The sequence below is a fragment of the Peromyscus eremicus genome, chromosome 20 (genome assembly GCF_949786415.1).
Source record: "Peromyscus eremicus chromosome 20, PerEre_H2_v1, whole genome shotgun sequence".
NCBI lineage: Eukaryota > Metazoa > Chordata > Mammalia > Rodentia > Cricetidae > Peromyscus > Peromyscus eremicus.
The window spans coordinates 17,518,118-17,543,641 of NC_081436.1; the positions used below are offsets into that span (position 1 = coordinate 17,518,118).

The window sequence follows — 25,524 nt, forward strand, 5'->3', positions numbered from 1 at the left end:
TATGAGTTCATGTGCACCACACGCATGCAGGTGCCCAAAGAGGCCAAACGGCATTGGATCCACAGGTTAGAGTCACAGACAGTTGAGCAACTTGGTGTAGGTGCTGGGAACCAAATCTGGGTCCTCTGCAATAGCAGCAAGTGTTGTTAACTACTGAGCCATCTCTGCAGTCCTAAGATTTCTTTCTAGATCCTGGATACTAGGCCCTTATCTAACACATGATTTGTAAGCATTTTCTCCCCTTCTACAGTTTATCCTTTCTTTTCCTGACAGTACCCTTTGAAAATCCGCTAATCCAGTGACATTCTACTGATCTGTTTTGTTAGTGGTGGATGTTTCAGTGCTGTATCTAGGAATCCACCGTCAAATCCAAAGATTTAGAATTACCTCCAACCATGTTTGCTCTTAAGAATAATACTGAGGGGGCTGGAGAGATGGCTCAGAGGTTAAGAGCACTGGCTGCTCTTCCAGGGGTCCTGAGTTCAATTCCCAGCAACCACATGGTAGTTCATAGCCATCTACAGTGAGATCTGGTGCCCTCTTCTGGCCTGCAGGCATACATGGAGACAGAACACTGTATACATAATAAATACATAAATCATAAAGTTAAAAAAAAAAAAAAGAATGATATCGATGCCAGCTGGGGAGGCACAAGCCTTAAACCCCAGCACACTGGATGCAAAGAGAGTGGCACATCTCTCTGAGTCCAAGGCTTGCCTGGTCTACATGGCGAGACTGTCTTTAAGAAAAAAAGTTATCTCTTCAGTACTTATATAAGACAGTAATTTAATTTATTCCTGAAAGTGAAAAGTAACAGAAAATCTGTGACAAAATACAAATATTTTAAACAAAAACAGTATGTGCCTCTCCACCTTTCCTGCTCACTTGACTCAAACACACTGGCTAGAAACTCCTTCACAGAAGAGGGGGAACTGTATTATACTACAAGCCCCAGAGAAGGGAGGGGGTCTGTCCCAGGGCAGCAAAGGAGTGATGGGTGAAGCTTGTCAGTGAGAATTATCCAAAAACTGAGCTGTGAGCACCTGAGGCTGCAACTGCCTGAGGAGGGCTACCTAGAACTTGCTAGGGGCAGGTCTATAGTGCTGTTAGGCATTATAAGTAAGTAATGAAACAACTCTAGGCAAGAGGATAGCAAGTTCAAAGTCCACCTAAGCTACGAAGCTGATCTCAGACCAACTTGGGCAGTTTAGTGAGATCCTAACTCAAAACTGGGGGGGGGGGGGGAGATGGGGGAAGGGTAATATCTCAGTGGTGCAGCTCTTGACTAAGGTGCCTGAGGCTCCAGGCACTGACCCAGGCTCCCATGCCTCCTGAGGGCCTTCTGGCCTAGTGAAGGAGGCTCAGGCTGGGAGAGGCTGGACTTCGGGCACTCATGTCATCAGATGGCAAGGTGGACGTTGAAGCTTAAACCTGAGCTGGGCACCTCTAGCCAGGTGGGGTTTGGTAGCAGTGGCAGCAGCCACCAGACTAGTTCTGAGCACCCAGGCTGGGAAATAGGGCCAGAGCGCCCAGGTGTGTTCTCCTATTCTCCTACCTTTCCTCCTTCCCTACCCATACCCACACCGACACCCACACCTCCCACACCCACCCTGGGTTTTAGGGGCGGGCAGGTCTGGGCCCTGAGCTGGACACGTGCGTCCAAAGCCACCAGTGAGCGATCGCGGGGGGAGGGGAGCGCGGCCGCCTTCGCCCCGCCCCCGTGCCCCAGCAATAACACCCTCACCTCCCCGGAAGGCCTCAGGGACTTCCCAAAGCTTTGACCCAGTGCCCCTTACTCTGCAGACCAAAACCACAACCATGTCACTGCGAGACTGCCAGGTATGCGCACCCCCTCGGCTGCGTCCTCCGGGGTCCGGGAGCTGGTCCAGGGCCGAGAGGTCCGGAGCAAACCTGCTGCTGGTCACCCCGGTCAGGCCGGCTGGGGACCTAGTCCTGAGCATGCTGTGTCTCTGCAGCTGAGGGTGGGGGTGGGGGACCACCGAGCGGTTCCCAGGCAGGAACACCAGGGAAAGCTCCTGCATTGGGCTTGGCTCCAGGAAGCGTTTCCTATGAAGCCACCCAGGACCCGGACCTTGAGCCCATTTTTCAGATGAGGAAGATGAAGGTGAGAGCAGCACAGCCACCTAATTTCCAAGTCCTTGGAGGTGCAGCCCTTCGCTGGCCAGGACTCAAGGTCATGTCCCACACCCTAGGGAGACATTGGCCTTGTGCACCCTGAAGATCAGGTCACTGAGGGCCGCTATTGTAATCTGAAGGATTTCCAACCTGTCAGACTCCTCCCACACAGCGGGAGAGGGACTGTTAGGTGTTGGCAGGGAGAACACACCTTGCCAGGCAGGTGACAAGCCAGACATCCTTTAGATGCACACCCAGGGCCCAGCTTCCCATGAGTCCTGGTAATGAGACTCCCACTTACTGTCTCCCGTTTCCTGCTGACACTTGGACTCTCCTCACTGGGTCCTCTTAGATATTTTACAGAGGGGTAACCAAGGGTTTGGGGGCTCAGCCCGGTGAATCACCGGTGTTCCTTCCCTCTTGTACAGGCGTGGAAGGATGCTGGTCTCCCGCTCTCAACCACAAGCAATGAAGCCTGCAAGCTGTTTGATGCCACCCTGACCCAGGTAGACCCACCAAGAGACTCATGTCCTCCTTGAAGGGTTCTGAGGAGGAGTTTCGATTGTCGAATGGTCTGTAAATCCCATGACAGTAAAGATCTGCACTTTACCACAGAGGTTAAACATGGGGAATGTCTCAACCAGCCCCAGTGGCCTTTTCCAAGATCCCCAGTTCAAGCGTAGATAGCAATGGATGACCCTAGGGGTCTGAAAATATTAAGCCTCCACAGGTGTCCCACTGTAGCCTGCTGGGGTTTGTTGTGAGCTCTGCCATGAAGGCATGGGGTCCTGTCCTGAGGCTCATCTCCAGTTAGCTGAACTAAGACCTTCCACCGGTTCCCAGGCGCTTCCAACCAGTGAAGAATCCTGTAGTTCAGGGACTTGGGGGCTTATGGGTGAGGGGATAAGGTCTCAGAAGGAAGGTCAAGTGGCTTCTTTTTCTAGGTGGGATAATGGAGGCTCAGAGAATTGAGCTGCCTTGAGTCAAATGTCACCTAGTCCATCGGAGGCAGAGCCAGGGTGCACCTGAGTCTGCAGACAGATAGAAAGCCAAAGCTGCCTTTCCATCTCTGGCCTTTAAGTCTTTAACTGTAATGACCACGGGCCAAGGCCTTTTTGTTTGTTTGGGTCTCACACTGTAGCCCAGACTAGCCTGGAATTCACAGCAAGTGTCCTGACTCAGTCCCCCTGTTGCTGGCATTATGGATGTGAGCTGCCATGCCTGGCTTACCGTGGTTATTTTCCAGAGAAATGAAGCAGGAATTGTGTAAGTGACTCCCAGGCTCTTCTTGGTGTGGAAGAAAGGGACAGGCTGTACCTCATTTCTTGGAAAGGACCTGCTTTTCTACAGTTCTTTTCTGGCAGTAGGCATCCCAGCCCTAGGAGTTTTTACCCAATCCTGTGTATTTAATCTCATCCTAGAAGGCCAATTAAGTTATACCTTCTTTGAATTAGAGTCCAGAAAATGCTCAGTGTTCTAAAAGAAAAATAATTCAGATCTGGGACTCCCGCCTCTGTGGAGCTTATGTGAGACCCTGAATTTGATATTCAACACCCCTGACAGAAAAAAAAATCAGAGTTTAGATACACCCTTTCATTGATATGGTCTAGGGCTCCAAGAGGACAGACTTGTTTTTTATTTCATTCCAGTATGTCAAGTGGACCAATGACAAGAGTCTTGGTGGCATTGAGGGCTGCCTGTCTAAGCTCAAGGCAGCAGATCCAACCTTTGGTGAGTAAAGCTCTCCCTAGGTAAAGGAGCTCCGTTCACACGCCCTGACTCTAGGGACTCACTTGTTTGGAGGGATGGTGACTGGGCTGCCACTTGCACAGAGGAGGGATGATGACAGCTACAGTGTTTGGAACAATGGCTGCTCCCATGAGGATGTCGTTTCCTCAGAAGGCTCTAGATCTTTTCTCTACCATCAGTTTGACATAAGACACCATCCCCACTTCTTAGATGGGGAAACTGGGGCTCAGTGAAAGAGAGACACCAACCTGAGTCTAGCCGGCTGGAAAGCCCAGAATCCTAGAACACTAGAAATGGCTCCTGAGACCTTTGTCAGGGATCTCAGGACTCGGGACATCTCCAGAGCCACTAGAGCTGGGTGGAGATGGAAGACAGAACCTGGCTGATGGGCGAGCCTTGTGTGTAGTGGTGCTGGGGGAAGTCAGTCCAGTACTTTTCAGAATCCAAGAGGGGTAGCCCAAGTGTGGAGTGAGGTTCCTGGCATTTGAGAAGACTTATAAAATGAAGATGAAGATGGATGTTAGGGACATTTTCTTTTCTTTCTTTTTTTCTTTTCTTTTCTTTCTTTTTCTTTTCTTTTTTTTTTTTTTTAAGATTTATTTATTATGTAGTGTTCTGTCTGAATGTACCTCTGCCTGCCCAAAGAGGGCACCAGATCTCATTACAGATGGTTGTGAGCCACCATGTGGTTGCTGAGACTTGAACTCAGGACCTCTGGAAGAGCAGCCAGTGCTCTTAACCTCAGCCATCTCTCCAGCCCAGAGATATTCTTAATACATACAGCAGCCTAGCTAAAGCCAAGGGCCCTATTAATCTGGCAGGGACAGAATTAGGAGACCCAGAGAAATGCAGGACATTCCAAATGCAGCCCTAGGGACAGCTAGCTAGTGGTCAGAGGGACTCAGGCTATAAGCAGGGTCCAATAGCTGGCCTGGGGGTATCCTAGCACTATGGTTCTTTTTTTCCAGGCCAGTGTCCTTAATTGAGTTCCACCAATCAGGGGACACCCTGTCTTTCTGAAGAAGGGGCTGGGAAGCATGGGTAGGCCTGGACCTCAACACCTTCAGTTAGGACAACTCATCTTATCATCATGTGTGAGGGCAGGAAAATGGGATCACAGTCTGTGCCCCAGGGCCTTGTTCATTCAGCTCCCTGAATGGATTCCACTGAGCATCCCAAGAGGTCTGAACTGGTATTAGCAATAATACCAGCCAGTGAGATGGTTCCCAGCTTCTGCCAGGCTCATGAAGGCAGAGGGAAGTACTTCAGACCTCGGGGTTCAACAGAAAGCCTAGGTAAAGAAATAACCTTGGGTACTTAGAAGGTGCCACTGCCCCCTCTGCCTGCTGAAGCCAGAGCTGAGATCCAGGTTTTGATAGGGGCCTCACACACAGTGAACCTGTACCCAGCGTGGCTCACACCTTATAGAATGTGGGGCTGGACTAGGCTGAGTGACCAGCTGTTTTCCAATCTTTTGTCAGCCATGGGTCATGCCATCTCTAACGGCCTTGTGCTCATTGGCACGGGAAATTCCGTGAAGCTGGACAAGGACCTGGACCGGGCTGTGAAGACCATGGTGGAAATCTCCCAAACCCAGACTCTGACGCCTCGGGAGCAGCTGCATGTGTCTGCAGTGGAGACATTTGCCAAGGGGTGAGGGGCTTCCCTGGACTGGGGGGTTTGGGACTCCAAGCTTGTGCAAGGTGATGCCTCAGAGGTTGAGAGTCTCACTAACCTGCTCTGTCCCAAATTGAATGCTGAATGAAGAAGTATTTAGCAAGGGTTTACAGTTTATTGTTCAGAAAAGCTATGGTTCATTCACATGGTTATTATTTTGATCACCACATCTAGGATTGAGAAGGAAACAACTGACCCTTTTGCTTCCTGCCCTGAAGGCTGTGTTTGTCAGCTTTCTGTTGTTGTAACAAAATACCCAAGATAATATTGGGAAGAAAGGTTTATTTTGGCATATGGCTTGGGAGGCTTCAGTCCTTGGGCACTTACCCTATTGCTGGTGTTTTGTGGTAGTAATAGGTAGTAGATAGAAGAGGCTGCTCACCTCATAGCAACCAGTGATGTCAAGACGGGACCGAGGTCCTGATGTTCCCTCCAAGGGCATGCTTCCAAAGACCTAACTGAATATCAATGGGCCCAAACTCTAGTAGGGTGCCCTACTTCCCAACAGTACCACAGGCCGAGACACCCAGCCCTCAACATATAGGTCTTTAGGGTATGTTCAGGATTCCAACACTGTGTGCACCAGCTCTATACCTTCCAGATGGTTCCCTGTCTCCATTCCCACAGTCTCCCAGGGCAGTTCCTCTGCTTGGACAGGTGAGATGTCCCTTAGAACAGATATCTCATGCTTATTGTGAGGAGTCTTGGGTTTAGACCAAGAATGTCCCACCAGTTTCTCTAGCAGATATTTTCTCTTTTCCTGCCCAGGCCCTTTGGACCCCGCAGCTGCTTATAAAATCATCACTCAGAAGCTTATATTAATTAAACTGCCTGGCCATTAGCTCAGCCCTACCACTGACTAGCTCTTACATTTAAACTCGGTCCATCTCTGTTAATCTATATGTTGCCACGTGTTCCATGGCTTTACCTGTCTGCCATGACATGCTGCTCCCTGGACGGCGGGCTGGCATCTCCTGACTCAGCCTTTCACTTCCCAGAATTCTCGTTGTCTGTTTGTTTATCCCACCTATATTTCCTGCCTGGCTACTGGCAAATCAGCGTTTTATTTATCATCCAATCAGAACAACACATTCATAGCATACAGAACATTATCACCCATCAAATTTCTAGTGACTCAGTGTAGATATGGGGTTCTCTGAGTGCCTCGTGGTGTTGGGACAAATTGTCTTGGCAATTGGTTAATTCTCCTTGGGCTGAAGAGATGGCTCACATGTTAGGGTGCTTGTGACACAGGTTTAAGGATCTGAGTTCAGATGTCCAGCACCAAGACAATAAGCCAGGCATGGTGATGTGTACTGTAGCCTTGGGGAGGTAGACACAGGCAGATCCCTGGCTCTTATTGGCCTACCAGTCTGGCTGAATTGGTAAGGTCCAGGTTCAGTGAGAGACTATGGAAATGAGGGAAGGCCACTTGAAGGGGCCACCTGATGTTGACCTCTGGCCTGCACACACACACACACACACACACACACACACACACCCCAAAAAACAAACAAACAAACAAACAAAAAAACCACTTGTTTTTCTCTTGTCTTTGAAGATTTATTTATTTTTATATTATGTGTCTTGAGTGTTTTCCTTATATGTATGTCTGTGTATCACGTGTGTGCCTGGTGCCCTAGCAGACCTGGAAAAGGCACTAGAACTCCCGCCACTGGAGTTAGAGATGTTTTTAGCTGTGCTAGAGGAGCCAGGAACTGAGCCTGGGTCCTCTGCAAGAGCAGCAAGTGCTGTTAACCACTGAGCCATCTGTCCAGATCCTACTGGTTTTTTAATGTTATGAGATACAAGCTAAAGTATAACATGTGTACATATATATGTCTATAACACGTTTTTTCTGTGCAGTGTTGCGTATGGACTCCAGAGCCCCGCCTGTTCTTGACGGAATTTTTTTCTTAATAGGAAACATTTTCTCTTTTTATTAGTTACTCTTAGTATACAAAGCAGTGGATGTTATCACACCTTGCCCTTCTTCACCAGCACCCCTACTATCTGTCCTCAAGCCCCTGCCCCACTCTGGCTTATTTTCTTTCTCCCCCCAAGAATGTCCCTCTGTTTTCATGTCACACATAGTCCATTGCCTTTTCTATTTCCTTTCCCATTCAGATTGCACCCCCTTTTAGTTTCGTGGCCCCTGCATGACACACATGCATATATATATATATATATATATATATATATATACATATATATATACATATATATACATATATATATACACACATATATATATACATATATATATATGTATATATATATGCTGGTGACCAAGCAGCTAACTGACCAGCATAGACCTACTGCACAGTAGCTGGTGTCACTCAAGTCCCCCAGCCTCCAGCAGCTGTAACAGAAGATTTCCTTCCATCACCCAGTCCCAGAGGTTTCTATCAAGTGCTGGACACACACACACACACACACACACACACACACAGACAAAGACAGACAGACACAGACAGATAGACAAACAGACAGACAGACACAATATATATATAGTGCAGGGTTGTCTTATGGTGTGTGTACACATGTCTGTGTTGGTGAGGTATGCATGTGCCCTGTGCTCAGAGGCCAGAAGAGGATGTCAAGTGTCCCATCTTATGGCTCTCCATCTTAGTCCCTTGAGACAGGGTCTCTCACTGAACCTAGAGCTCATGGTCTTTCAGCTGGACTTGTGGCCAGCAAGCCCCAGACACCCTCCTTTCTCCACCACTGGGGTTACAGGGACATGGCCATGCCTGAATTTTACTCTGCTGCTGGGGATTTGAACTCAGGTCCTGACCCTTGTGCAGCATGTACTCTTACCCACTGTGCCATCTCCCCAGCCCCAGATATAACTGCTTAAAGCATCCCAGGCAGATAGTGACATAGGATGGCTTTCCACACACCCCCAGCCCCATGGATGTGGACTTCATGGCAGTGTGTTCTTGTCTTACAGGAATTTGTCCAAAGCTTGTGATCTCTGGGAACAGATCCTTCGGGACCACCCAACAGACATGTTGGCCCTGAAGTTTTCCCATGATGCCTACTTTTACCTGGGCCAACAGGAGCAGATGAGGGATTCTGTGGCTCGAGTTTACCCCTTTTGGAAACCTGACGTCCCTCTTAACAGGTACATGCAGACAAGAAGCCACATCATCTCATTCTCCTTTCCCCTGTCCTAAAGACTCAGAAACTCTATTGGCCCCAGCCTAGAGATAACGAGACTCCTGCTGCTCATCTAAAAGGCTTCCTTCTCTTCATTTGATCTTCATCCCATCCTGTGAACAAGGTAGCACCATCGTGTATCAGTCAGATAGGATTTTTGTGTGTGTGTGTAGTAACAAGCATCCCCAAGATAATATTATCCAAAGCTTAACACCCATACTTCATGTCATCATTAGTTTTATTTTTTAAAGATAGGATCTGATTCTGTAACCAGGTTGGCCTCAAATTCATGGCAATCTTATGCCTGATCCTCTTAGATATTGGGATTATAGGTAATGAGCCACAATGCCTGGCTATTTCCTATCATCTGTATAGGTCCAAGGGTTCTGTGGCCACATCCTTGCCTATTATCAAGATGTATAGAGCAATGACCTGTGGGTACACCAGTTGCTACAAGGGCAAGGGGTGCTCTCCAGAGGGCTGTTTAGGTAGCATCTGGCAGATTCAGAACCTGTAGGGCAGGGTGGCAGGGTAGAAATCCCCACAAAATTGAACCTCCTCTTTGTATCTAAAGGAACCTGGAAGGCCGAGTGTCTTTTTCTTTCTGGGACTTTGTCTTTATGACTGTCACCTGATTGGACAAGACCCATTCACATTATTGAGAATCTTGTTTGTGTCTAAGTCTTCTGATTGAAAAGTACTCACTTCTAATACAAATACCTTTGTGCTGACCCTTGGAATGGTGCCTGACCACAGGTCCAGGTACCATGGTTCAGCCTAATTGAAGATATAACACTTGTGAACTAATAGTACCTGACTGTAGCTGGGGTTATCTCCTGGTCCTGCCTGGCCATGGTCATGACAAATCTCTCTCATCCGTGAATCCCGCAGCTGCTTGGACCCAAATAAACACACAGATGGTTATATTATTTATAAACTGTATGGCCATGTGGCTCAGGCTTTTTGCTATCTAGTTCTCATATCTTAAATTAACCCATTTCTATTCATCTATAAGTTGCCACATAGCTTGTGGCTTACCAGTATCTTAACATTTGCTTCTCATCGAGGTGGCTGGCAGCGTCTCCTCACCCAGCCTTCCTGTTCCCAGAATTCTCCTCTCTCTTTGTCCTGCCTGTACTTCCTGCCTGGCTACTGGCCAATCAGCACTGTATTTATTAACCATTCAGAGCAACACATTCATAGCATAGAGAACATCCCATAGCATCTGACCTACAGTAATCCCTTGGTAAATTTTTTTGTTTATTTGTTCGTTTTTCGAGACAGGGTTTCTCTGTGTAGCCCTGGATGGCCTGGAACTAGCTCTGTAGACCAGGTTGGCCTCCAATTCACAGAGATCAGCTTGCCTCTGCTTCCTGAGTAGTAAATATTTTTTAAAGTCACCTGCTAGCCTCTGCTCTCCAGTAAAAGCTGCCATTTGCCCCTGTGCGGGACAGTAAAAGTGACACCTGAGTCTTAGACAGTAGATTCTGTCTTTGCTCACACAGGATAGAGTCCCCCTGTCACCTGTGACCAACTGTCTTGGGACTCAGTGCCTGGGTGACTGATGAGAAATGCAAGAATGTGGGCCAGAATGGAGGGTGAGCTGGACAAACAGGGCACTGGGGTCAGTTCTGGGGAGTGATTGGCTGGTCAGTGGGTGCTCACAGGCTGGGTGCAGGACGGTGCAACAGAAGCCTGAATGGAGTTACCCATAGTGCCAGGCTTCTCAGGGAGGTGACCATAGACCCTGTCATCCTCTGTGGAGAGACTCTACATTGCTGTCTGAGGGAGTGGATCTTGCTGAGGAGTGGATGAGCCATGTGGACAGCACAGGGTTCTGGGAAATCACCATCAGGTTGAATTTCACTTTGTCTTGTACTAAGGAAGTTCTAAAGGAAGACTGTGAGCTCAGCTCCTCTCTGGGTTGAGGGCATGGGTCAGTCTTTTAGTGCTGCCCCTTGCTGAGGACCTGAGCAGAATCGGGGTGCCACAAGTCCTTTCTTCGTTGACACCACCAGCTCCACACGGCCAGCCGTCTTACAAAGTGAACAATAGCGATCAGATTGCCACCCGCCACATCTCACCTCAGTTCCTTCTGCGAAGCCCCTGTGTCCAGACACAGTCACATACAAGCCCTGGGTGTGTGGACTCCAGCCGCTCCTGCTGGGGGACTCCATCCCACCTGTTCCTGTTCAGCTTCCTGGGAACTGAAGTCGTTTTCTCTGTTTTCAGCTATGTGAAAGGCATCTATTCTTTCGGACTGATGGAAACCAACTTCTATGACCAGGCACTAAAGCTTGCCAAAGAGGTGAGTGGGCCCTTCTCAAGGTGTGAGGCCCTTTAGGGTATGGTCTCATGTGAGGACCACGCAGCCCTCCTTCCCACCTTGGAGTGTCCTCTTGGGAGGGGCTGTGGTTAGGGCAAACAGCGCCCTGTTGATGACTGCTCTAGAGCCTCAGGAGGTCGCTGGAGCAGATGAGGCAGTGACACTCAGGGAGGTGGTGGCTCTGTCACTCAGGGGTTACCAGAGTGGTGGCTCTCAGCTTCTGTGAGTTCCAGATGGCTCTAGAGCCGCAGGGCCAATTGGGACTGGAGCAGTACAGGAGAGCATGCAAACCCTGGTTCTCCCGCCTTGAATTTCATCTTTCCACTGGGTCTAATCATGATCCACGAAGTTTGAGCTGGGTGGAGATTTCAAAGGTCATGGTCGGATCTTGTTATGTTTTCCTCCCTGAGTGGGGAGGCAGAGTGTCTTTGTCCTGCCCACAGGATATAAAAAGCCATCACTCATCACTCAGGGTGCTTGCCAGTGGGAGGTGTGGATCCATTGTGGAGCCTGCTAGATCTTTCAGCCTCGGGCACTGTTTTCTGTATTCTGCTGGGATGTGCTGGCTGATCTGCAGCACTGGGGACTCCCATGTGGGCCTGAAATCAGGGTCAAGTGACAGGCCTGGGTACAGGGTAGCTCAGGCTCTGGAAGTCATTCTCTGCCCCTCGTGTCCTTGCAAGAGTAGAAACTCCTGTGCAAGGAGGCATTCCATGCATAGACAGTGATGTATGCTCTTGGTCCCGGGTCACACCTGTCCTTGTGCATGCCTGCTCCTGCCAATGGTCTCTGCCAAACTGTTAAAAACCTTGGTGGCCACACAAGACAGCTGTAGCTCAGAGAGAGAGGCTAGGCAGAGCCCTCCCATGGTGATAAAACTTAGGGGTCAGAATGTCACCTAGGCCATCTGTGGAGATGGCTGTATTTTAAGCAGCCTGGACTAGTACTTAGCTTCCCTGCATCTCTGCAGTGGCTCCTGACCCAGGCATTGCCTCAGGTGGTCTGAAGAGCCCCCTCCTCAGGACAGCATCCTCAGGGTGTCTGGCCGTTGCCTGAATCGGTCTCAATCTAGAATCAGGTATCAGGTGAAGGTTTTTTGTTTGGTCGGTTTGGGTTTTGTTTTCTTTAGTTCTGAGTCAGCCCTGAGGGCTCCAGGTAGCCTCTTAGGTATCTAAGCTCTACGATCAGGGTAGCCAGTTCCTGCATCTGTGGCTAAGCCACAGGAGGGCTCCTATGTTTGGGGGAACCAGCTAGGCATCTGGAGGAGAGCAGGGCAGTTGAAGGAACTCTGAGTGGCATTCTGACAAGCTGATTGCCAAGTCTGAGAAGAAACAAGATGTGGCAGAAGAGTGTCCCCACCCATTGCTCTTTCCTACCCTTGCTCCAGCTCTCCTGGTGCTATAGGCCACACTGACCTTGGCCCCAGACCCCACAGACAGCTGATAGATATGAAGACAAGGATGTAACGGTGTCCCCCAGGTTTCCACAGGCAAGAGTTGACAGCACCAGGTCCACTGAACTACAGTGACCTTACAAGGTGACAGCAAGCCCAGCAGGTCAATCTCTGGCGTGAGGGACAGGCAGAGAGTTGGAGTCTCCCAGGGAACCTTGCAACAACTCCAGTTTTGTGAGGATGCTGGTCACAAAGAACAGGGCTGAGTCCTATTTCTCAACTGTCCTGTGTGAAATCAGAATGTTTGGAGAGGTTCCTTAAAGGGGTGCCAGTGCCCAGCATGCTCAGGATGCACCTTGCTATGTCCCCAGCTCTCCTGGTTCTCAGGCCCTCTGCACCGAGGCCTCACAGATATGCTGTGTGACCCCTGTCTTCCTACAGGGAGTGGACAAGACTGTGAGAGCTGAGGGGCAGGGCCAGGGGCCAGAGACTGATGGGGACACATTGCCAAAACCTTTGCAGCATGTGCCAGGCCAGCGCTGAGGCACTTGTAATTCTAGACATCAGGGAAGGCGGGCCTAAGGGACTCATGATTTGATGTGGGGCCCTGAGGACAAGCCAGTGATGGGGTTGCAGTGAGCCCCAGTTCACTGCTTCATATCCAGCATTTAGAAGGCGCTCAATAAACGTGAACTGACCCTGGTGAATAGATAGACAAAGAGGTAAGAGCAAGTTCATGTGTCCGTCGGCCTCAATGTGGAGGTTAGGGGTCATGTAGATTCGGCCTCAATGTGGAGGTCAGGGGTCATGTAGATTCGGCCTCAATGTGGAGGTCAGGGGTCATGTAGATTTGGTCGTTATCAACAGTGTTGCTAAATCCATTTGCTTCTAAAGCAGGAATCCATCTGTATAACCATTTCCTGAGTATAAGTGGCAGGGGCAGCCTCTTGCCTTTCGCCAGCAAAGGATGTGACAATCTACACTATTCTCATAGCCCTGAGAGGAAGGCAGCCTAAAAGCCAACATGGGAAACTGAGGCACAATATGATGATGGTACAGATGATGCGGGTGTACCCAGGAAGCAAGTGCTGACCTCCTCGAGCCCCAGCTTCCTCATCTGTGAGGCCGTCAGTGATGCCCTCCTCAGCAGCTGCTGTGGCGATTAAGGCACACAGTGTTACGTCCCAGGAACGTAGGACATGGGGCTGGTGTCGGGATTGTAATTACTCTGAATGAGAGCTCAGTCTCATCCTTGTTCTTCTTAGCCCAAGTAGCCGGGCTAACACCCATTTTCTTTGTCCTCCCATCTCCTACCTCATGCAGGCTTTATCTGTTGAGCCAACAGATGCATGGTCAGTGCACACTGTTGCCCACGTACATGAGATGAGAGCAGAGATCAAGGACGGGCTGGAGTTCATGAAGAACACCGAAGGCCACTGGAAGGTAGGAGTTGAGACTTGGATGATCCAGTCTGATACCCGGAATCCCACCAAGGCTTTCTGGGTAGGACTTACAGATGTGGCTTAGTTCCCTAGGAGCTTAGGTTCAGCTTGGAGGCATCCCTGACAGCCAAGCATCCTCTGGGAGGTCCACAACATCCCAACATCTGCCAGCATTTTTATAAGTCTGCCTGAGGTGTTTTGCTATGAAAGGAATGGACCCAAAGGGTGCTGGGGAAGTCAGAGCCCAGCAAGGGTGGGCATGCTTAGGGCCCTGAGTTGCATGTGCCTCTGCTCCTGCCAGGAGGCTCCACATGGGATGTTGGAGTGTCCTTCTGGACCTCATGATGCAGTGGGTGGGAGAGAGGCAGGCCAATGGGGTGATGGTCTCCAATGATGTAGAGTCAGCATATGGGAGTTAGGGTGGTTTAGACCCTTAATGTCTAGCCTGACCCTTTCTGTGTCCTGAACACAAGGTGGCCTCATTGTCCATATTCCCTATTCCCAACTTTACTCATCCCTGCTCCTCACAGGCTGGTACCCCTCTGGGCCCGTTTTCTCCTTCCGCACTAGCTCTGGTGGTCCTTCTTCCTCCGTGTGTGCCTGTTTTCTCTGGACTTGCCTCTGGTACCTGACCTGGCCACTTCTCTAGGTGGCCTTGCTGCCCTGTCCTTCTGTGTCACAGCAGGCTCCAAGGGCACCACCAGCTGGGGAAACAAGTCCCTCCACAACCTGACACTGAGCAGTAGATGTTCAATGCTTCAGAGACCAGCAGAATGCTGTGGCCACCAGCATCCCTCTTGATCATTTCCACGGGCTAAAACTGTGATTGACAGCCAGGCCAATTCCCAGCATCTCCCGGCATGGTTCTAGGTGTAGCTGGCTTACAGGGAAGTTCACGAACATATCCCATTCTAAAGATGCCCAGACTCCTGGGTCTGGAAAATATTAAGAACTTAAAGCCATAGAGGCCACTTTTTTTCCTGGGATTTCTCTGGAACTTACTGATTAGGCAAGACTGTCTGGCTAGAAAATCTCCAGGCTTCTCCTGTGATTACAGGCATACACCATCATGTCCAGCTTTCAAGTTGGTGTCAGGAGTCAAACTCAGCTCTTCAATGCTTACACAGCAAACATTGTTCCAAGTGAGCATCTCCCCACCCCAAAATTGAACTTATGATCCTCTTTTTCTACCTCCCTGGATCACAGTGTGTGCTGAGATCACAGATGTGGTCCACCATAGCGAGTTTATTCAATGTTGGGGATTGAATCTAGGGGTTCATACATGATACCAACTGAGCCACAGGCGCTCTGACTTTCTCCTTCTTTCTGCAGGATTCTGATATGCTCGCTTGCCATAATTATTGGCACTGGGCCCTTTACTTGATTGAAAAGGTAAGATGCTTGTCTCTTTGGTTGTCTCATGCAGTGCAGATGTTCAGAGAAAAGCTCTAGCCCCTGCTGTCTGTCTGAACTCCGTGCAGCACCTTTGTGTGTTGGTACAAAACATGGTGTCTTAGGGTTTCTATTGCTGTGATGAGATGCCATGACCAAAAGCAAGTTGGGTAGGATTGGATTTATTTGCTTTACTTTATCCTTTAATGAAGGAATCTGGGGCTGGAACTCAGACATGACAGGAAGAAACCTGGAGGCAGAAGCTGATGCAGAGGCCATTAGGGGTGCTGCTTACTTGTTTGCTCATCATGGCTTGCTCAGCCTGCTTTCGTATAGAACCCTGGACCACAAGCCCAGGGATGGGACCATACACAATGTCCATCCCCCATCAATTAAGAAAACACCCTACAGGCTTGCTTAGAGCCCAGTCTTATGGAGACATTTTCTTAACTGAGGTGGCTCAGATGACTCTAGCTTGTATCAAGTTGACATAAATCTGTCAGGCACAGATGATATCTGAAAGAATACTGCATTCACATTCCAAGAGTTTTTCAGGCTGAGTTCCTCAAGACATTTTCCACTCTTGGGAACTGGGACTCGTGTGTCTTATTAGTTACTTTCCAATTGCTGTGATACGACACTGTGACCAAGAGAAATTGTAGTAGAAGGAAGGGTTTATTTGGCTAAAGGTTCCAGAGGCATTAGAGCCTCCGTCATGATGAGGAAGCTGGCAGCAAGCTGCAAACGTGTGCAGGACCTGGATGCGGAGAGCTCACACCATTCAGGCACAAAGCAGCCTGGACTGAGAATAGGGTGAAGCCTTATGCTCTCAAAGCCTACCTCTAGTGATACACTTCCTCCACCAAGGCCACACCTCCTAAGCCCGCACAAACAGTGCCACCAACTGGGGACCAAGTATTCAAACATCTCAGCCTATGGGGGACCCTTCACACCACCACAGGGCATTGAAACCCAATGCCTCTTTACTGCCTGGGATACAGGGAGGGTCTCAGATTGGACCTACAGCACCAGAAACAATTCTAGGAGAGGAGGCGGGGACAGATGATGGAGATGGGCAGTGGCCCGTTTCTCAGGGTGCTTCTTGCAGCACTGTTACTGTAGAGAAAGACATGGAGGCTCCTAAGATGCCCAGAGAGAAGCATGTATGCAAGGTGAGGCCCTCATGACCCAAGGGTTGGGTTCACCTTCTCCCTTCTCCACACTGGGTGCCATTGAGCCCTGCCCATCTCTCTTAGTGGGGTCCTTGGTCAGCTATTCCTAGTGCATTTCCAAGCATCATGTTTTGTCTTCTCCAGATGTTAACCACAGCAATTTCTCCTTTGCAGGGAGACTATGAGGCTGCGCTAACCATCTATGACAGCCATGTAAGTGCACTCACGTTGTTTATGGTTGGTGGCTGCAGTCGGCTTTTGTCTCTCATATGGGCCTGTTTGTGTTTCCCAGCCAGAGCTAATGGTGGGAGAATGGCCCAGACTTTGTAGGATAGCTGTTGTCAGAGCCATGTTCTGAGTCTGTACCATGGAGTCTCTGTTGATTTTTCACCCATGGTGTTTGGAGACTGACATGTTTAAGGCAGTCTTTGACTGTCACTGTCCATTCGGATGGATACCCCTCCTCCTCCTCGTCCTCGTCCTCATTCTCCTCTTCCTCCTCCTCCTCTTCTTCTTCCTCTTCTTTCTTCTTCTTTTGAGGCAGGGTTTCTCTTTGTAGCTTTCTAGCCTGTTATGGATCACACTGTAGACCAGGCTGACCTCTAACTCACATTGATCTACCTGCCTCTGCCTCCTGAGTGCTGGGATTAAAGGTGTGCACCACCACGGCTTGGGTTGTTCACTTATTTTTAATTTTTAAAAAACAGCAGAGCCAGGGTGAATGGCACATGCCTTTTGATCCCAGCACTCAGGAGGCAGAGGCAGAGTGATCTCTGTGAGTTTCAGGCCAGCCTGGTCTACATAGTGAGTTCTAGAACAGCCAGAGCTACATAGTGAGAGCATATCTTTAAAAAAAAATATCCCATTTATTTATTTTGTATGTGTAGTGCATGCCGTGACATGTCTGTTCAAGTCAGAGAACAACTTGCAGGAGTCAGTTCTCTGCTTCTACTATGTGAGTTTCAGGCATCAAATCAGGCTTGGCTAACAAGTGCCTTTACTGAGCCATATGGCCACTTGTGTGTACCTATTAGTGTGTGTTTTAATTTTTTAAAGAATTTGTTTATTTTATGTGTTTTGCCTGCATGTATATATGTGCACAGAGATCAGAAGAGATGGCCAGATCCCCTAAACCTGGAGTTATAGATGGTTTTTGAGCTACAATGTTTGAGCTACAACAGCTACCGACTGTTGTTCCAGAGGGCCCAGGTTCAATTCCCAGCACCCACATAGTAGCACATAATTATCTGTAACTCCAATTTCAGGACACCATATGCCCACTCCTGGCCTCTGTGGGCATCAGGCACACATGTGGTACACAGGCATACATGCTGATGAAAAACTCGTATGCATAAAATGATGATGATAATGATTATGTTGATAAATTATGTAGCATTGCAGTATTAGCATATTGACCTCATGGAGCCCCATCCTACCTGCCACCTCCACAACCTTGCTATCTCCCCAAACTCAAATTCTCCTTTTGTTAGGGTCCTGTATAAGTCCCACAAAGACCACCATCCATGTATGCAGTCAACAAGAGCGTTTATTATCTTGAGAAAGATTCCAGTATACTGGGACCGACCATTCTACACAAAGGCAAAATGCTGATGACCCAGAGAGGAGATCACAGTAGCTGGTTGTAAACATAGCCCAGGGGCATTCCAAGGGCGTTTAGGTCACTTTAGATTTGATTGGCCTAAGCAAGTAGCGATCATATTAGTACATTCTAATTGGCCAGGACTAGTCAAGGGCTGGTCATGGCTACAGTTTTTCATTTTGGGGCAGGCCTGGACAAGTCCCAGGCTTTGTCCTTATTTGGTTATCACCTTGAGCTTGCTGACTGGGGTGGCTCTGGCCTGGCCTTGCCTGATATTCCTTGTACTAGTCTTTCTCATCCTTGCTGTGGGTGTGGGGGGGTGGGGTGGGAGGTGTGGATTAATTGCCCTTTGTTCATGGCTCCCTCTGAAACTGCTTGTTCAGTCTCAGGAAACTGAAATTGAGGCCTAATCTCTGAGAGAAGACTGAGCAGTCTGTTATGATGTCTGTGTGTTCCTCTCACTCTGGCTCTCTCACTCTCAGCCCTTAGGCATGCTTTGAAAGGAAAAACTCCCATGTGAGTACTCAGTAAGAACGTTTTGGCACACTCATGATGTGAAGGGCCGAATACCAGAAAAATGCCTGCCAGACAAGGGTCCCTAGGAGGAGTTCCTCTGTCATGATCAGCATCTTAGAAAGAAATGGAGGTGATGTGCACTGTGTTCTCTGAGGTGTAGACAGGTCTCCCAGTAAGCCAAGTTGAATCTCGAAACATGACCAGGCAAGATAGGTGTCTCCTGCCAGAGCAGCCTTAGGCCCAGGCTGTGGGTAGCTTTTGTAAGGGCCTAGTGCTAATCATGGGTACACAGTACAGTTAGTTCCTCTGTGTGTGTGTGTGTGCGTGTGTGTGTATGCATGCATGCATGCATGCATGCATGCATGCATGCATGCGCGCACACCCCCTCATACATTCTGGCTCCCACAGTACTTAATATTCTGGTGGGGGCTGTGGTCCTATACTTGATCTTAGCCCGAAGGCTGAGAAATGAAGAGCATGATGCTCCTGATGGCTGGGATGCTGGGGATGATGCTTATAGCTTTTGTTTGCTGAGAGCTTTCTCAGGCCACACTCATGGCTAGGATGGCAGCTCTAGCTGTATCCATGTCCCTGTCATTTGGCTCTCTGAGCCTGGCCTCCCATCACCCTTGTCTTCCAGATCCTCCCCAGCCTGCAGGCCAGTGGTACCATGCTGGATATGGTGGACAGCTGCTCCATGCTCTACCGTCTTCAGATGGAAGGTAGCAGACTCTCTTCCCTCTCCCTATACAAAGAGAGAAAGTGTGGTTGCCGATCCTGACGGCCACTGCCCGAACCACTGGCCTTGAGATGAATTGGCCTGGCTGTAGTTTTGCGTGCGAGCTTATGCAGCTGTCTCCATGCCAGTCTAAGACAACTGACCTAGCCTCAGCTGCCCTTTATTCTATGCTCCACTGCTCCTTGGTGTACTGGCCTTGGACTCTAAACCTTGCCACTCTCATAGTCTGCCTGGCAGGTCTTCAGGGCACAGGTGCCACCTGGCTACGGGCTGATGCCTCTTTTCCTAGATCACAGGAGGTGATAATTTCCCAACTCTGACATTGCAGAGGCTTCTCAGCCTGTCACCCTAGGCTTCCAAGTTGCCCTGATGGGGCTGGCTTCCTGCCCATGGCTGGAGGACCAGATGATTCCCCACAGAGAGAGACACTAAGGAAGGCCAGAGCTCCAGAATCCCAGCATGAGGGGTGAGGTGGGGGTAACCGAGTGGTTGGCAGGCTGGGAAAGGCTTCTTACTTCCTCACTGTTGTGAGGCAAGGATCTCTGTTCAATTTTTTTTTTTTGAAGGGGGGGTGTTTTGAGACAGGGTTTGTTGTATAGCTCTGGCTGTCCTAGAACTCATGCTGTAGACCATGCTGACCTTGAATTCACAGAGATTGGCCTGCCTCTACCTCCCAAATTCTGGGATTAAAGGCATAACCACCACCACCTGGCCCTCACTGTTGATTTTGATAGGCTGAGAAATAGATGTCGAGGGCCCTCTGGGTGGCTGGAGATGCTCTAGAGAAGAAAGCCGAATCTAGCATTCCAGTACTGAGAGGGAAGAAAAGGAGGTGGAGGCTGGAGGCTGGGGCAGAGGTGAGGACTTCTAGAGCCAGAAAATTCAGACTTAAGCAGAAGGGTGTTACTGATGCCACTGGCTTTATTGAATACCCATGGTGTATCAGGTACTAGATTTAAATTTTTTATTTATTTTTTTGTATGTGAGTATTTTGCCTGCATGTATGTCTGTGGCCTGTTTGTGTGCCTGGTGCCTATGGAGGTAAGAAGAGGGTGCTGAGTTCCCTGGAAATGGAGTTATAAAACACTGTAAGCCACCATGCAGGTACTGGGAACCGAACTCAGGTCCTCTGGAAGAGCAGCCAGTGCTCTTAACCACTGAGCCATCTCTCCACAGTTACTAGACATGAGATTACATAGGGAAATTTTAAAACATGTTTTTTGGGAGTCTGAAAGGAGGCTCAGAATAGTTTGATAACTTGTGACAAATTTTCAAATTTGTGTTTACCTCATGGGTTTGTGGCTTTTCTAGGAAAACAAGGAAAGCAGAGGCCTTGGTGGCCCCATTCACCTCCAGACCTCTCACAGGGACAAGATTGGATGGGCTTCTGAGGGACGAGGGTGAAGAACATATCTGCTGTCTCACACCAAGCCCTTGGCTCCTCTTTTCCTCCCCAGGGGTGCCTCTTGGGCAGCGCTGGCAGGCTGTTCTACCAGTCACGAAGAAGCATACCCGAGACCACATCCTTCTGTTCAATGACGCTCACTTCCTGATGGCCTCCCTGGGTGCACGGGACCTCCAGACCACACAGGAGCTGCTGACCACCCTGCAGGAGGCCAGCAAGTATGTGAGGCCCTGAGACCTTGAAGCCTGCCAACTGAGAGGGTGAAGGGTGCAAGGGTTGAACCAAGGCCTGCTAGGGGTCACCCTGCCTTCTTGGGGGAAGCCTTAGAGTGAGGTCTTGCTGGTGAGCAAGGCTTTGAAGATACCCATGCTTCTAGGTGGGTATCCCCTAGGTGGGTGCCCATGCAGGCATGTATTTCATAGCTGTCTGACTTCCAGGGGTCCAGCTGGTGTCCTCTTTGCTCTGAGCCTCAGTTCCTTTATCTGTTGGAAATGTGTCTTCCGGGGTCTGGGGGACAGGGGCCTGGGGGACAGGTTGCCGAAGACACAGTCATTGGTAACCATGGTAGTCCTGGCAGTTGGTGTCCAGGCTTTGCCTACAGTGTCTGCAGTCTGATCTCTCCACAAGGCTGTGCTATTACACCACTTTCCAGATGGGCAAACTGAGGCTGGAAACAGGGAGCCCTGTCCTCTCCCTACAGTGGGCAGGTGCTTACTGCTCCCATCAGACTGCCATCAGGCAGCTGGGGAAGGACCTAACTTTTGTGTCCCTGGCCCAGGTGGGGCTTTGTAGAGGTGGATGCTGAGCTTTGGTCTTGGTGACAGGTCCCCCGGGGAGAACTGCCAGCACCAGTTGGCACAAGATGTGGGGCTGCCTCTGTGCCAGGCCCTTGTGGAGGCTGAGAACGGGAACCCTGACCGAGCCCTAGAACTTCTCTTGCCAATCCGCTACCGAATTGTCCAGATTGGGGGCAGCAATGCTCAGGTGAGCCATCTGTATACAGGGAACCAGAGGTTGGAGTGCCAGGTGTCTCCTGTGTTGTGGGTACTCATGGGGTGGGAGCACCCCTGTTTCACACTGACACCAGGGTATGCTGTTCGGGGTGGTGTTCGTCTCAGTGGTTCCTTTGGGTTGGGGACCCATCCCTGGTCCCCAATGCAGGTGTTTAACTTGCCTAACTGATTTCATAGAGAGATGTCTTCAACCAGCTGCTGATTCATGCGGCCATCAACTGCACCTCCAGCGCCCATAAGAATGTGGCCCGGTGAGCACTCTGCCCTCCCTACAGCCTGGCATGGGCTGCTCCCCCATGATCTCCCTATGCATGCCCCTGCCTTGGCATGTGTGCTTCTGATTTGGGGTTCAGAAAGCAGGAGGCAAACTGGGGGTTTGGTTCTCTTTCATTAGCAGGCCCAGCTTGACAAAGGGGGACAGCCAGTGCCACCCTTTTGTCCAGCCTCCTGCTTCCCCAGCCTACTTCCCATTTTAGCCATGCTGAAGTTCACAGACAGTCAGTATACCTGCTCCTAGGTCCCTGCATGTGCTGTGCCCTCTGCCTGGGACATCCTGCCCTTTTTTTTTTTCTTGTCTGTTCTTTTAGGCCTCAGCTCTCAGTAATTTCCAACCTTCCTGGGCTGGGGGTGGGATTCAGTACTGAGTACGTGGATGTGAAGATCCTATGAGAAAACCAGTTCATCTGGACATTCCCATAACTGGTTAGGAGCAGAGGATGATGGTGGATCTGGTGAGGGGGTGGAGGAGCAGAGGGGTGTCCTGTGGAGGTGTGGAGGGAGACTAAATGCCCAGTGCACTTAGCCAGTGGGCCTGGTTAGGAGAGAAAGCCATAGACCTAGAAGCTAGGGGTGTTTGGAGTAAGACCTACAGCCCTAACCATTATAATCCCTGTCCCTGGCTCACCCTTACCCTGCCAAGGAGAGGACCCCTGGGTCCCTGTCCTGTGAGAAGAGGTCTAGGCAGGTGCCCTGGCCATTGAGCCAGACACCAGCAGTGCAGGTGATGCCTGGGAACATTTGGACTACTCTGAACTCAGAAACGCCATGGACACATGTCCCTGTTTATGACACTCCATGTCCATGTGCAAAGGCCATTCGTGATGTGTAGTGGCTGAGCACCCTGGGGGACCTGCTGTAGGTAAGAGGTGGGGCCTGTGGTCCCAGGTAGGGGGATGTGGGCTGTGTGGACAGAGGAGCAGGCTGAGGGTTCAGCTGAGGCAGATTCTAGGGTGCAGTGTGGCCCACACTGGAGTGGGTGTGATGAATCAGGTCCTGCCCAGGAGAGGTGAGGTAGTGTAGGGGAGAGAGGCGGCACAGCTGCCTGGGAAGACCCTGCAGGGGTGAGGCATTCCTTCAAGTGCCTCCCCCTGCAGCCCAGCCCCTTCACAGGCAAAAGCCCTCTACTGTGGTTTGGGTGGTTTGCGTATGGCCCCCCAGGTTCTATGTGCTAGACATGGGTTCCCCAGTTTGGAACTGTTAAGAAGAGGAAGAGAGTTGAGAGATGAGAACTCCTGGAATGGAGTTCTGGGGCCCCGTCCTCAGAAGATATTAAAGTAGTTCTCAAGGATCCCTAATTAGTACTCACCACAGGAGAAGGTTACAGAGCACAGTCCCTCGGTTTGCTTGGCCTCTTCTGCATTCTGCCCTTTGCCTTTCTGCCTCTCTTCCTTGTTAACCCACCAAAGAGCCTTATCTGGAGTCAGATAAGGGCCTAGGTCTTGTACTTGCAGTCCCTGAAACCTAGCCAAATAAAACCTTTAATTTTACAATGTTCCCAGCCTCGGATATTTTGTTATAGCAGCAGAAAGTAGGCTGATGCATTTCTACCCTGGCTGTGGTGCTGTCCCCTACCTGTGTACCAAGCTCCAGCCCCTTAAGCTCACTCCCCACAGACCCACCATTGTTAACCTATCTCTATCTTAATCTCCTTGGGGTGTTACCAAAACAAACCAATCCCAGACCTGACGGTTTGTTCACACACCAGACACATCTCATCTTGTAGTTCTGAAAGCTGAAATGTCCTGGATCAGGGTCCCACAGGGTTCAGTTTTCTGGTGCACTCCTCTTCCTGGCTTCAAAGCTTCTTGCTATGTCTTGCTTCCCTGAGCACTTAGAGAGCAGGCTCTTATGTTTCTCACTGGGACACTAATCCCAGTGTAAGGGTCCTACCCCTAAGTCATGCTGATGACCAGGGTGTCAAGGGTATCAGGATTCAGCCACAGCAGGCTTTGAGTCTGATTGATCCCATCTTCCTTTCTATAAATTGAGGCTTCCCTACACCTGCCCATTCTTTCACTTGCTTTTCCTGGACCAGTCTCACATGTGGCTTCCTGCCAGACACCATGTCTCCTGTCCCTCTGGTCCTCAGCCTTAGCCTGTGACAGGAGCCTGTCTATGAGGTCTTCTGCCATGGATTCCCCAAGACAGGCTAAGCCTCAGTGATAACCCCACACTGGAGTCCTTATCTCTAGTGTTTTCTCTCAGGCAGAATCAAAGTACTATCCAGCTGACTGTATCCATTTGCTCCTGCCTCCTTCTAGAAGGTTCTATAACAAAAACTCTGTGTGTTTCCACAGGAGCCTTCTGTTGGAACGTGATGCCTTGAAACCCAACTCACCCTTGACTGAGAGGCTCATCCGCAAGGCAGCTACTGTCCATCTTATGTAGTGACCCAGGCCAAGTCCTCGGTCTACAGCTCAGCACTGACCTCCTGGCATTGGGTTGACTTGTCTGGGTGGGTTAGGGTTAGGAAACAGAGGATAAGGTTCAGTCCTGAGCAGAATTCTCCAAATCAGTAGTTTGGTAGAAATATGGGACACAAATTAATTCTGATTGATATTCAGAATTCCTCCTCAGGGCCAACATGCATTTTTAAGCCTCTGGAACCCAAGCAGTGCTACTATTTATAGATGCCTTGAACATTGGATTTTCTTGTTCTGAGGCTGGCAGTCAGAGCAGAGCTGTGGCCAGCTCAGCTGGGAGGTATAGAAATGCCTTCCACATATACCTGTTACTAGTGAAAGCTTTTCATTTACTTTTTCTTATACTCTACACAGGTCCTGCTGTCCCATTTCCCTGGGGTGGATTCCAGTGAGCTGCCTGGGGTCCCAGCTAGCAGAGGATTTTCCTTTTGAGTGGGGGAGGGGACTCTGCTTCATTGGCTTTGGTTGTCAGCCCCAGACTGCTGCACCTGCCACCATCCCCAAAGATGAGGGGAAGGATGGCTTCTGTGTCCCTGGGGGGATTTGGTGGTGCCAACTGGAGCTTCTCTTAAACTGCACATGGGAGTGAATCTTGAGGGGTGTGGCTTCCCTGGCAGACCTCTGATTCTGCTCCTATGAGTAGGTCTGAGATCTGAGCCCAGAGCTGCTCTGCTGTGGCAAATAATGAAAACAGTGACCTAACAGAAGGAGTGGGGCAAGAACTCTTGGGGCTTGGACCGTGGTTCTACCTTTCCTATTGTGTGTGAGTCAGGAGAGCCTGGCTCTTACAATTCCAGATATGGTGCAGGTAACACGGAACTGGTAACCATCCCTGGCAGGTGGGAAAGCTTGGGCCCAGCAGAGCCAGTTTGCCTACTGGGGAGCAAAACCTGCAGAAAAGACAACCAAACTTGATGGTCTCCTTGCGGCTCCCTCTGTCCAGGCACCCCTAGACTTCCTGGAGCGACAGACCTTGAAGCCAGCGTTCTGTTAATAGCTATCCAAAGGCTCCTGATACTGACCGCTAGGAAGTGCTGTGGCTGGCTCCGTCATCGTCACTCTTCCACTTTAATGAAACAGGGAGCCCAAGATCAGAGGAT

At 49.9% G+C, this 25,524-nt stretch overlaps 1 protein-coding gene across 1 annotated transcript; it reads left to right on the forward strand.

Moving 5' to 3' along the window:
• Positions 1 to 1,733: 1,733 nt before the first annotated feature.
• Positions 1,734 to 25,114, forward strand: LOC131896557 (tetratricopeptide repeat protein 38). Its single transcript, XM_059247264.1, has 14 exons — positions 1,734 to 1,839; positions 2,565 to 2,642; positions 3,786 to 3,867; positions 5,367 to 5,538; positions 8,516 to 8,689; positions 10,957 to 11,032; positions 13,767 to 13,886; positions 15,218 to 15,277; positions 16,624 to 16,662; positions 19,206 to 19,287; positions 20,762 to 20,927; positions 21,534 to 21,693; positions 21,900 to 21,973; positions 24,299 to 25,114. The coding sequence occupies exons 1-14, from the start codon at positions 1,819 to 1,821 to the stop codon at positions 24,387 to 24,389; spliced, it is 1,395 nt and encodes a 464-aa protein (XP_059103247.1). The 5' UTR covers positions 1,734 to 1,818; the 3' UTR covers positions 24,390 to 25,114.
• The last annotated feature ends 410 nt before the right edge of the window (positions 25,115 to 25,524 follow it).

Bases quoted from the DNA above. Each gene is read 5' to 3' on its own strand.
- LOC131896557 (XM_059247264.1), top strand. From the start codon at position 1,819: ATGTCACTGCGAGACTGCCAG. The intron at 2,643-3,785 runs GTAGACCCACCA...ATTTCATTCCAG, and splicing joins TTGATGCCACCCTGACCCAG to TATGTCAAGTGGACCAATGA. The intron at 5,539-8,515 runs GTGAGGGGCTTC...CTTGTCTTACAG, and splicing joins GTGGAGACATTTGCCAAGGG to GAATTTGTCCAAAGCTTGTG.